This window comes from Macaca nemestrina, chromosome 6 (genome assembly GCF_043159975.1).
Source record: "Macaca nemestrina isolate mMacNem1 chromosome 6, mMacNem.hap1, whole genome shotgun sequence".
NCBI classification, from domain to species: domain Eukaryota; kingdom Metazoa; phylum Chordata; class Mammalia; order Primates; family Cercopithecidae; genus Macaca; species Macaca nemestrina.
In genome coordinates this window covers 86,317,894-86,331,571 of record NC_092130.1, presented here as the reverse complement: position 1 = coordinate 86,331,571, position 13,678 = coordinate 86,317,894, and the positions used below count along the sequence as shown (strand labels likewise).

At 38.4% G+C, this 13,678-nt stretch overlaps 1 protein-coding gene across 17 annotated transcripts in view; it reads right to left on the bottom strand.

Moving 5' to 3' along the window:
• The window catches only part of LOC105491971 (multiple C2 and transmembrane domain containing 1), a 598,621-nt gene that overhangs the window by 313,225 nt on the left and 271,718 nt on the right, over window positions 1–13,678 (bottom strand). For all 17 annotated transcript variants that reach the window (XM_071097827.1, XM_071097830.1, XM_071097833.1 and 14 more), the window contains one exon: window positions 10,744–10,858. In XM_071097827.1, coding sequence (XP_070953928.1) covers window positions 10,744–10,858 — 115 coding nt within the window. The remainder of the gene's footprint in view (window positions 1–10,743; window positions 10,859–13,678) is intronic.

The following is a 13,678-nucleotide window of genomic DNA, read 5'->3' as shown; positions in this document are numbered from 1 at the left end:
ATCAGTGAATGTTGTGTGTGTTCTGACTGCTTCACCGACCAGCTGTTAGTCCATCTCTCTCCTCCTCCTCAGGCCTCCCTGTTACTTGAGACACAACATTACCGAAATTAGTCCCATCAATAACCCTACAATGGACTCTAAGTATACAAGTGAAAGGAAGAGTCACATCTTTCACTTTAAATCAAAAGCTAGAATGATTAAACTTCAGTGAGAATGGCATGTCAAAAGGACAGACAGACTGAAAACTAGGCCTCTTGCTCCAAACAGGTAGCCAAGTTACGAATGCAAAGGAAAAGATCTAGAAGGGCATTTGAAACACTACTCCAGTAAACACATGAATAAGAAAGTCACCCAGCCTCGTTGCTGATATAGAGAAAGTGTGTGGTCTGGATAGAAGATCAAACTAGCCACAACATTCCCTTAAACCAAAGCCTAATCCAGAACAAAGTCCCTAACTCGCTTCGATTCTATGAAAAGAGATGAGGGAGCTGCAGAAGAACAGCTGGAAGCTAGCAGAGATTGGTTCCTGAGGTTTAAGGAAAGAAGCCATCTCTATAACATGAAAGTGCAAGGAGCTGCCATAAGTTATGCAGAAAATATAGCAAGATAATTGATGAAGGTTGCTACACTAAACAACAGATTTTCAATGAAACTGCCTTCTATTGAAAGAAAATGACATTGAGAACTTTCATAGCTAAAGAGAAGTCAATGCCTGGCTTCAAAGCTTCAAAGAACAGGCTGACTCTCATGTTAGGGGCTAATGCAGCTGGTGACTTTAAGTTGAAGCCAATGTTCATTTACTATTTTGAAAATCCTAGGGCCCTTAAGAACTGTGCTAAATCTACTCTGCCTGTGCACTATAAATGAAGCCAAAAAGCCTGGATGACAGCATATCTATTTATAACATGGTTTACTAAATATTTAGTAGGCCCAGTGTTGTGACCTACGGCTCAGAAAAATAAAGAATCCTTTTAAAATATTACTGCTTATTGGCAATGCATCTAGTCACCGGAGAGTTCTGATGAAGATGTACAGGGACACAAGTATTGTTTTCAGGCCTGTTAACACAACATCCATTCCGCAGCCCATCGATCAAGCAGTAATGTCTACTTTCAAGGCTTATCATCTAAGAATACATTCTGTAAGGCTATAGCTGCTATATATAGTTGGTCCTCTGATGGATCTGGACAAAGCAAATTGCAAACCTTCTGGAAAGGATTCATCATTCTAGATGCCATAAAGAACATTTCTTAGCTGGGCGCAGTGTCTCATGCTTGTATCCTCAGCAACTTGGGAGTCCAAAGGGGGAAGATCACTTGAATCCAGAAGTTCAAGACCAGCCCGGGCAACATTGTGAGCCCACATCTCTACCAAAAAAAAAAAAAAAAAGAAAAGAAAAAGAAAAAAAATAGCCGGGCATGGCGACATACACTTGTAGTCCTCCTAGCTAATCAGTTGGCTGAGGCGAGAGGGTGCCTGAGTACAGGAGTTGAAGGTTACAGCATGTTTGCGCCCGTGCACTCAAGCCTAGGCAACAGAGTAATACCATGTCTCTAAAACAACAACAACAAAAAATTCATGATTTATGAGAGGAGGTCAAAATTTCAACATTAACACGGGTTTGGAAGAAGTTGCTTTTAATCCTTATGGATGACTTAAGGGTTTGAGGTGTTCAAGACTTCAGTGGAGGAAGTAACTGTAGATATGGTGAAAATACCAAGAGAACTACAATTAGAAGTGGAGCCTGATGATAATGATTGAATTGCTGCAATCTCATGATAAAATGTGAACAAATGAAGGGTTGTTTCTTATGCGCGAGCAGAGAAAGTAGTTTCTTGAGAAGGAATCTATTCATGGTGAAGATGCTGTGAACACTGTTGAAATGACAATGAAAGATTTATAATAGTTCACTGACTTAGTTGATAAAGCAACAGCAGGGTTTGAGACGACTGACTCCAATTCTGAAAGACACTCTACTGTGGGTAAAGTACTATCAAACAGCATCTCATGCTACAGATAAATCTTTTGTGAAAGGAAGAGTAAATCAATGTGGCAAACTTCATTGTTGTCCTATTTTATGAAATTGCCACAGCCACTCCAACCTTCAGCAACCACCACCCTAATCAATCAGCAGCCATCAACATCGAGGCAAGACCCTCCACCAGCAAAAAGATTATCATTCACAGAAGGCTCAGATGATTGTTAGCATTTTTTTTTAGCAATACAGTATTTTAAAAATTAAGGTACATACATTTTTAGACATACTTTTTTGTGAATAATGCTATTCACACTTAATAGACTACAGTATGGTATATATATAACTTTTATATGTACTGGAAAATCAAAAAATTTGTGTGACTTGCTTTGTTGTGATATTTGCTTTATTGTGGTGGTCTGGAACCGAACCTGCAATAGCTCCAAAGTAGGCCTATATGTATAATTCAAATACTGTTTTACACAGCTACTTAGGTAAATGGTTTTATTTCTTATCCCTTTGAGATGAGATTATTGTTATGGGTTCCTCCCACATCCTGGTTGATTTTAATTATTTATCTATTTTGGGGTGCTAAAATATTGTCATAAAGACTTTAAATTAATTAAGAAAATTGACTCAGATAAATGTCATTTCCTCTTCATCCCTTTTACCCCATTCCCATCTCCCATTCTTGCCATCTGTTATTTACCTACATTCTGTATGTTACCAATTTCATTAGTTTCTAGCTTTTGATTTCTGTATTTGTTTTGGTACAAATGAGAAGACAACACACAAATTCTTACGTATTTCTTTCTTACATAGAATGTTGCATATTGTTGATACTCTTTTGTACTTTGCTTACTTGAACTTCACAATATATCCTGTACATTTTTTCATATCAATTTCTAGAGATTTTCATTATTTATTTTTACAGCTCCATAGTATTCCGCTATGTAGATATGCCATAGTTGGGGGGCGGAGCAAGATGGCCGAATAGGAACAGTTCCAGTCTCCAACTCCCAGCGCGAGCGACACAGAAGACCGGTGATTTCTGCATTTTCAACCGAGGTACTGGGTTCATCTCACTGGGGAGTGCCGGACGATCGGTGCTGGTCAGCTGCTGCAGCCCGACCAGCGAGAGCTGAAGCAGGGCGAGGCATCGCCTCACCTGGGAAGCGCAAGGGGGAAGGGAATCCCTTTTCCTAGCCAGGGGAACTGAGACACACAACACCTGGAAAATCGGGTAACTCCCACCCCAATACAGCGCTTTAAGCAAACAGGCTCACCAGGAGATCATATCCCACACCTGGCCGGGAGGGTCCCACACCCACGGAGCCTCCCTCATTGCTAGCACAGCAGTCTGCCATCTACCGGCAAGGCAGCAGCGAGGCTGGGGGAGGGGCACCCGCCATTGCTGAGGCTTAAGTAGGTAAACAAAGCTGCTGGGAAGCTCGAACTGGGTGGAGCTCACAGCAGCTCAAGGAAACCTGCCTGTCTCTGTAGACTCCACCTCTGGGGACAGGGCACAGTAACGAATAACAAACGCAGCAGAAAGCTCTGCAGACGCAAACGACTCTGTCTGACAGCTTTGAAGAGAGCAGTGGATCTCCCAACACGGAGGCTGAGATCTGAGAAGGGACAGACTCCCTGCTCAAGTGGGTCCCTGACCCCTGAGTAGCCTAACTGGGAGACATCCCCCACTAGGGGCAGTCTGACACCCCACACCTCACAGGGAGGAGTACACCCCTGAGAGGAAGCTTCCAAAGCAAGAATCAGACAGGTACACTCGCTGTTCAGAAATATTCTATCTTCTGCAGCCTCTGCTGCTGATACCCAGGCAAACAGGGTCTGGAGTGGACCTCAAGCAATCTCCAACAGACCTACAGCTGAGGGTCCTGACTGTTAGAAGGAAAACTATCAAACAGGAAGGACACCTACACCAAAACCCCATCAGTACATCACCATCATCAAAGACCAGAGGCAGATAAAAGCACAAAGATGGGGAAAAAGCAGGGCAGAAAAGCTGGAAATTCAAAAAATAAGAGCGCATCTCCCCCCGCAAAGGAGCGCAGCTCATCGCCAGCAACGGATCAAAGCTGGACGGAGAATGACTTTGACGAGATGTCATTCTCAGTCCATCAAATTTCTTCAGAGCTAAAGGAGGAATTACGTACCCAGCGCAAAGAAACTAAAAATCTTGAAAAAAAAGTGGAAGAATTGATGGCTAGAGTAATTAATGCAGAGAAGGTCCTAAACGAAATGAAAGAGATGAAAACCATGACACGAGAAATACGTGACAAATGCACAAGCTTCAGTAACCGACTCGATCAACTGGAAGAAAGAGTATCAGCGATTGAGGATCAAATGAATGAAATGAAGCGAGAAGAGAAACCAAAAGAAAAAAGAAGAAAAAGAAATGAACAAAGCCTGCAAGAAGTATGGGATTATGTAAAAAGACCAAATCTACGTCTGATTGGGGTGCCTGAAAGTGAGGGGGAAAATGGAACCAAGTTGGAAAACACTCTTCAGGATATCATCCAGGAGAACTTCCCCAACCTAGTAGGGCAGGCCAACATTCAAATCCAGAAAATACAGAGAACGCCACAAAGATACTCCTCGAGAAGAGCAACTCCAAGACACATAATTGCCAGATTCACCAAAGTTGAAATGAAGGAAAAAATCTTAAGGGCAGCCAGAGAGAAAGGTCGGGTTACCCACAAAGGGAAGCCCATCAGACTAACAGCAGATCTCTCGGCAGAAACTCTACAAGCCAGAAGAGAGTGGGGGCCAATATTCAACGTTCTTAAAGAAAAGAATTTTCAACCCAGAATTTCATATCCAGCCAAACTAAGTTTCATAAGTGAAGGAGAAATAAAATCCTTTACAGATAAGCAAATGCTTAGAGATTTTGTCACCACTAGGCCTGCCTTACAAGAGACCCTGAAGGAAGCACTAAACATGGAAAGGAACAACCGGTACCAGCCATTGCAAAAACATGCCAAAATGTAAAGACCATCGAGGCTAGGAAGAAACTGCATCAACTAACGAGCAAAATAACCAGTTAATATCATAATGGCAGGATCAAGTTCACACATAACAATCTTAACCTTAAATGTCAATGGACTAAATGCTCCAATTAAAAGACACAGACTGGCAAACTGGATAAAGAGTCAAGACCCATCAGTCTGCTGTATTCAGGAGACCCATCTCACACGCAGAGACATACATAGGCTCAAAATAAAGGGATGGAGGAAGATTTACCAAGCAAATGGAGAACAAAAAAAAGCGGGGGTTGCAATACTAGTCTCTGATAAAACAGACTTTAAACCATCAAAGATCAAAAGAGACAAAGAAGGCCATTACATAATGGTAAAGGGATCAATTCAACAGGAAGAGCTAACTATCCTAAATATATATGCACCCAATACAGGAGCACCCAGATTCATAAAGCAAGTCCTTAGAGACTTACAAAGAGACTTAGACTCCCATACAATAATAATGGGAGACTTCAACACTCCACTGTCAACATTAGACAGATCAACGAGACAGAAAGTTAACAAGGATATCCAGGAATTGAACTCATCTCTGCAGCAAGCAGACCTAATAGACATCTATAGAACTCTCCACCCCAAATCAACAGAATATACATTCTTCTCAGCACCACATCGTACTTACTCCAAAATTGACCACGTAATTGGAAGTAAAGCACTCCTCAGCAAATGTACAAGAACAGAAATTATAACAAACTGTCTCTCAGACCACAGTGCAATCAAACTAGAACTCAGGACTAAGAAACTCAATCAAAACCGCTCAACTACCTGGAAACTGAACAACCTGCTCCTGAATGACTACTGGGTACATAACGAAATGAAGGCAGAAATAAAGATGTTCTTTGAAACCAATGAGAACAAAGATACAACATGCCAGAATCTCTGGGACACATTTAAAGCAGTGTGTAGAGGGAAATTTATAGCACTAAATGCCCACAAGAGAAAGCAGGAAAGATCTAAAATTGACACTCTAACATCGCAATTAAAAGAACTAGAGAAGCAAGAGCAAACACGTTCGAAAGCTAGCAGAAGGCAAGAAATAACTAAGATCAGAGCAGAACTGAAGGAGATAGAAACACAAAAAACCCTCCAAAAAATCAATGAATCCAGGAGTTGGTTTTTTGAAAAGATCAACAAAATTGACAGAACACTAGCAAGACTAATAAAGAAGAAAAGAGAGAAGAATCAAATCGACGCAATTAAAAATGATAAAGGGGATATCACCACCGACCCCACAGAAATACAAACTACCATCAGAGAATACTATAAACACCTCTACGCAAATAAACTGGAAAATCTAGAAGAAATGGATAATTTCCTGGACACTTACACTCTCCCAAGACTAAACCAGGAAGAAGTTGAATCCCTGAATAGACCAATAGCAGGCTTTGAAATTGAGGCAATAATTAATAGCCTACCAACCAAAAAAAGTCCAGGACCAGATGGATTCACAGCTGAATTCTACCAGAGGTACAAGGAGGAGTTGGTACCATTCCTTCTGAAACTATTCCAATCAATAGAAAAAGAGGGAATCCTCCCTAACTCATCTTATGAGGCCAACATCACCCTGATACCAAAGCCTGGCAGAGAACAACAAAAAAAGAGAATTTTAGACCAATATCCCTGATGAACATCGATGCAAAAATCCTCAATAAAATACTGGCAAACCGGATTCAGCAACACATCAAAAAGCTTATCCACCATGATCAAGTGGGCTTCATCCCTGGGATGCAAGGTTGGTTCAACATTCGCAAATCAATAAACATAATCCAGCATATAAACAGAACCAAAGACAAGAACCACATGATTATCTCAATAGATGCAGAAAAGGCTTTTGACAAAATTCAACAGCCCTTCATGCTAAAAACGCTCAATAAATTAGGTATTGATGGAACATACCTCAAAATAATAAGAGCTATTTATGACAAACCCACAGCCAATATCATACTGAATGGGCAAAAACTGGAAAAATTCCCTTTGAAAACTGGCACAAGACAGGGATGCCCTCTCTCACCACTCCTATTCAACATAGTGTTGGAAGTCCTGGCTAGGGCAATTAGGCAAGAGAAAGAAATAAAGGGTATTCAGTTAGGAAAAGAAGAAATCAAATTGTCCCTGTTTGCAGATGACATGATTGTATTTTTAGAAAACCCCATTGTCTCAGCCCAAAATCTCCTTAAGCTGATAAGCAACTTCAGCAAAGTCTCAGGATACAAAATTAATGTGCAAAAATCACAAGCATTCTTATACACCAGTAACAGACAAACAGAGAGCCAAATCAGGAATGAACTTCCATTCACAATTGCTTCAAAGAGAATAAAATACCTAGGAATCCAACTTACAAGGGATGTCAAGGACCTCTTCAAGGAGAACTACAAACCACTGCTCAGTGAAATCAAAGAGGACACAAACAAATGGAAGAACATACCATGCTCATGGATAGGAAGAATTAATATCGTGAAAATGGCCATACTGCCCAAGGTAATTTATAGATTCAATGCCATCCCCATCAAGCTACCAATTACTTTCTTCACAGAATTGGAAAAAACTGCTTTAAAGTTCATATGGAACCAAAAAAGAGCCCGCATCTCCAAGACAATCCTAAGTCAAAAGAACAAAGCTGGAGGCATCACGCTACCTGACTTCAAACTATACTACAAGGCTACAGTAACCAAAACAGCATGGTACTGGTACCAAAACAGAGATATAGACCAATGGAACAGAACAGAGTCCTCAGAAATAATACCACACATCTACAGCCATCTGATCTTTGACAAACCTGAGAGAAACAAGAAATGGGGAAAGGATTCCCTATTTAATAAATGGTGCTGGGAAAATTGGCTAGCCAGAAGTAGAAAGCTGAAACTGGATCCTTTCCTTACTCCTTATACGAAAATTAATTCAAGATGGATTAGAGACTTAAATGTTAGGCCTAATACCATAAAAATCCTAGAGGAAAATCTAGGTAGTACCATTCAGGACATAGGCATGGGCAAAGACTTCATGTCTAAAACACCAAAAGCAACAGCAGCAAAAGCCAAAATTGACAAATGGGATCTCATTAAACTAAAGAGCTTCTGCACAGCAAAAGAAACTACCATCAGAGTGAACAGGCAACCTACAGAATGGGAGAAAATTTTTGCAATCTACTCATCTGACAAAGGGCTAATATCCAGAACCTACAAAGAACTCAAACAAATTTACAAGAAAAAAACAAACAACCCCATCAAAAAGTGGGCAAAGGATATGAACAGACATTTCTCAAAAGAAGACATTCATACAGCCAATAGACACATGAAAAAATGCTCATCATCACTGGCCATCAGAGAAATGCAAATCAAAACCACAATGAGATACCATCTCACACCAGTTAGAATGGCAATCATTCAAAAGTCAGGAAACAACAGGTGCTGGAGAGGATGTGGAGAAACAGGAACACTTTTACACTGTTGGTGGGATTGTAAACTAGTTCAACCATTATGGAAAACAGTATGGCGATTCCTCAAGGATCTAGAACTAGATGTACCATATGACCCAGCCATCCCATTACTGGGTATATACCCAAAGGATTATAAATTATGCTGCTATAAAGACACATGCACACGTATGTTTATTGCGGCACTATTCACAATAGCAAAGACTTGGAATCAACCCAAATGTCCATCAGTGACAGATTGGATTAAGAAAATGTGGCACATATACACCACGGAATACTATGCAGCCATAAAAAAGGATGAGTTTGTGTCCTTTGTAGGGACATGGATGCAGCTGGAAACCATCATTCTTAGCAAACTATCACAAGAACAGAAAACCAAACACCGCATGTTCTCACTCATAGGTGGGAACTGAACAATGAGATCACTTGGACTCAGGAGGGGGAACATCACACACCGGGGCCTATCATGGGGAGGGGGGAGGGGGGAGGGATTGCATTGGGAGTTATACCTGATGTAAATGACGAGGTGATGGGTGCAGCACACCAACATGGCACAAGTATACATATGTAACAAACTTGCACGTTATGCACATGTACCCTACAACTTAAAGTATAATAATAATAAATAAATTAAAAAAAAAAAAAAGATATGCCATAGTTTATTCAACCACTCCCCTATTTGTGGGTATTCAGATTATTGCCAATATTTTATAATTATAAACAATGCTACAACAAATTATTGTACATATATGCATTTCAAATTGTTGGGGGCCTATGTAGGACTAAAATTTTGATTTTCTGTTGCCAAGTCCAATTCTGTTTTAGATCGAATGATATAACTGAGAGCACTTTGAAAACTAAAAAAAAAAAGGTTGTATACACTAAATATAGCAAAATAATACTTCGTTATTTGCATTAGTTTCTTTATCTAATTTAATTGTGTCTTCTTTGGAAACAGGCAGTTCAAATCAATAAACACTTGTCCTTTGCTACTAAACCAGACGGTTATTTTGAAAACTTCTCCTATCTTTTTAAATTCTAATATCATCAATCACATATTCCCTCACTAAGAATGTCTTTTTAAACTTTTTAAAATGTTTTGTAGAGACAAGGTCTTACTGTGTTGTCCAGGCTGGTCTCAAATTCCTGGCCTCAAGTAATCCTCCCATGTCGACCTCCCAAAGTGCTGGGATTACAGGTGTAAGCCAACACACCCAGACAAGAATGTTAGGTATTTACTAGTTTTTACTTAACAATTGAATCTATTATTTGTACAGTTCCTAGTCATAAAATACTCTAGTATTATATTAAATTATTTTTCTCTATTTTATTCCTTTACATATAGGAGACAAATTAAAACTGCAGCCCTAATCTGGTTCCTTTTATTCCCTACATATGACGTCAAATAGGGTAGGAGGAATAAAACAGGATCATATGGTGCCAGGAGCACTCTCAGGGTTGTCTGACAATGAATTAGCAAGGCTTGGGGACTCTCCTTCCTCCTGGCAGGAGGAATTACCCCAAACTCAGCCTCCTTTGGAATTGAGGGCTCTCAGCGTCCTCAACGTATCCACCTCCTGCAGTGCTCACATTCAAAATGTGCAAAGGATGCTACACAGCCTATCTAGGGTCTATCCTTGGTCCTGCCTCTATCCTGGGTTCAAGGAATCCCTCATGTGGCCTATCCTAGTTCATCAGGAGATTGCCTTGGGATTTGGAATCTGGGAACTTAAGAGCATTTGCCTTGTTTTATGCCTTGTTTTATCCTTCATCATGACCTACAAAATGTGTTTAACCCACCATGAGACTACTGCCAGATCTGACCAGGCCTCAAAAGATCATTTGTTAGGAATCTCTTAAGTTTTGGAGAGATATTAGTCCTGGGTCCTGCAGTGTGAACAGATTCAACTGAACAAATGTATGTAGCAAAAAGAATTTCAGGTCTACCAAAAGGTAAGTTCTGACATGGCTTCAAATGTATGCCTCACTTATGTAACCAATTATGTCAGTAATTACATATGATGTAGAGTCTAATTTATCAGCAGTTTGAGAGTGACTTTGCTGTCTGGGTTAGGAATAAGTCAGAGTTTTGGAACTTGCATCAAAACGTTTTCCACCATGGTCATGGGAGTCAAGTAATGCGTCAAACTGTGTCTTTGAATTCAAGCTTCTAAAAATTATATTCTAGTTAATTTTTTATAACTCAAGCAATCACATGGAAAACAAAGTTTGTCAAAAACACATAAAAAAGCTTCTAGGTGATATTGCTCTTATGCTCTTACCTCCTCGATCTCGAGCAGCTAAACTTTGACCCCTTCTTAATGTAATGTCCAGCTGGTACATTCCGGGATCAGCCAAGGGGACCTCTGCATTACTGGTTCCAGCAGTGTTTATTTTCTGGAAAACACAAAATATAAAAATATTAAATTTATTATCTCTGTTCTATTTTTTCCAAAGGGGGACCATATGTAGCTTAACCCTAATTATAAGAATTACTCAATAAAATAAATAATCTTCTGATTTAATACAGTCTCATAATCACCCAGTTCTCCGAGGGTTTCGAAATTTATGAAATTCTCTAGACTCAAAACAAAAACATGGCAGTTACAGAAATGTCCTGTTTTAACTCAGATTATGGATAACAAATGGAATATAAAAATGTTTCCCATGGAAGTCTCCACACAATTCAACTAAGAAATATGAACATAGAAATACTGTGTGAAGTGAAAACATAATCAATGATGAGTGGAGAATAAGAACAAGAGTAGTTCACTTCTACCTAACCGGAAATTAAAATTAAAATGATTGATTCAGGTGACTGTTGACTCATTTATCTGTTCAGAAAAGCTCATACCTATGAATTAAGCACTTCTGCTTCAGCCCCAACATAAAATATAATTATATAGAAATAAATTCACCTAGCATTTTGGCAATATTTGCAAGAAACATATTCTCAATGGGGCTAAATTTCTAGTGCTGCTTTCTATGGAATAAAAGTGCATAAGCCATTCCTAGATCTAAAAATGTTTGTGAGGCTGCCTCTATAGAATTTATTTTTAGCAACAATATACTCTTAATAATTTACTAGGCATTGAATTACAAGAGGAATAACTATATTAAAACAACACAAATGAAACGTAGTAAAAATTCTTCAGGTCATATTTTTAGTCTCTGTCATTCTGCATACAATAGGAAAGCTTTCCTTTGTGTGTTTGGGATTAATTTAAATTCTTAAAATTTTTTTTCTGATTCAAAAGGAAATGTCCTTTTGTCTTAGAATATGCATGGATGAGGTAAAATAACAGACAGCAGTCTTTTAATTCCATAATTCACATAAAATGAAACAATAAAGCAGCATTTAAACAATCTTTAAGGTATATAATTCACATACCTGACATTTGCTCATTAAAGCAGCATATTTTTTTGAGGTTTTAAGATCAAGGCAAATAGCTTTGCTGTTGGAGCAATTATTATTTAAAACAAGAGGCAGCACAGCTTTGATTGATAACCTGAACTCATTGTCTCTCCTCTGGTAACAATAAAAAATAATTCACTTCACCTTCTCATGATATCCTTGTTTCTATAAATGATCCTTCAGTCACTCAGCCTATAAATTGCTGAGTCATCTTTGACTTCTTCATTTGATTCCCACCCACATCCAAATAGTTGTCAAATCCCCCCCACTCCATTTCGGTATGACATCTCCCAATTGTCTTTTTCTTTTAATTCCTATTACCACTCATTTGGATCAGGCCTTTGAACAACAAAGGAGTAAAAGGTAAAATGATTGTCTTGCTCTTCCCTTACCCATCTCATTGTGGCCACCAGTGACAACAATTTGGGAAATATTTTTCACACTTTTGAAAGTCTTATGAAAACATATACACATACATATAGCTTTGTTTTTTTGTGGTTGGGCTTTCAGTTTTCCCTAGTTTTAAACAAAGAGAGTATCATATTTTGTCTATTATGAACAACTTCTAGAAAAACATCATGGGCACTTTTCTAGTCAATACATACACATACACCTTTCCCTTTAAAATGTTCTAGCTTTATTGAGTCACAATTGAGAAAATTATATGATTTTCTGATATACAACATGATGATTCAATATACATATGTTTTGGGCAGTGATTACCACAATCAAGTTAGTTAACACATCTCTCACCTCACTTGTTTACCCTTTTGTTTTGTTTTGTTTTGTGGTGAAGACATTGAAGCAAATTTCAAGTATACAATTCAGTACTCTTAACCATTCTTTGCCATTTCCATTTTGATAAGGTTATTTCTACTACAATGGACAAACATTATTTTGTAAAGTGACTTTATATTCTATCACTTTTCAAGTCATATTTTGGGTTGTCTGTGTATAGAAATCATATTGTCTGTATATAATGCCTTTTTGACTCTTATTTTCTAATATTTCAATTGCTTATTTTAAAATCTTATTGTGTTATCTTCCAAAGACTGTTAAAAAAATGGTGAAAACTGTGAACATTTCTGAATTAGATTTGATTATAATGTGCATGCCTTTTAGTATTTCACAATTTAACACGACGTTTATGAAGCTTAGGCTTTTTCTTCTCTTAATTTATTTGGGCTTAAAAAAAAGCACAGTTGAATTTTATCAATAGATTTTCAGCATACGTTAATAAGATCATACAGAATTTTTGTTGACAGATTTTTCTAACATTCAATCATCTGCATATTTCCGGAGTAGACTCTACTTGGCACTCTGAATTTGTTCACTCTAATGTACAATCATGATTATGTTCAAAACTATCTATCATACGTCAGCATACTTGAGTATATCCGTACTTCTTAGGAAGGCATTCATAGCCCCCATGATATATTAAGTTGGTGCAAAAGCAATTGTGGTTTCTGCCATTAATTTCAATGCCATTACTTTTGCACCAACCTAACTCAAGCCTATCATTATAAACTGAGCCTTCACTTCTCTTCCACAAATTCTGGACCATTTTTACTTAACGGAATAGAATTTACACTTTAAAAACTTGTATCTTCATTCTTTACTCTTGACCAGGGCTGCCTTCCCTTCTTGTTTCCCATGTCTTCCTACCCAGTCTTCAAGGACCATTTCACTAGCACTTTATATCTTTCTTTTCCATTACCACATTCTATCTCAAATGTCATATTTGTCATTTTAAATTATAAACCTTTAAAATCAGGGAATAGAGTATTTAAGCTTCAAATTGA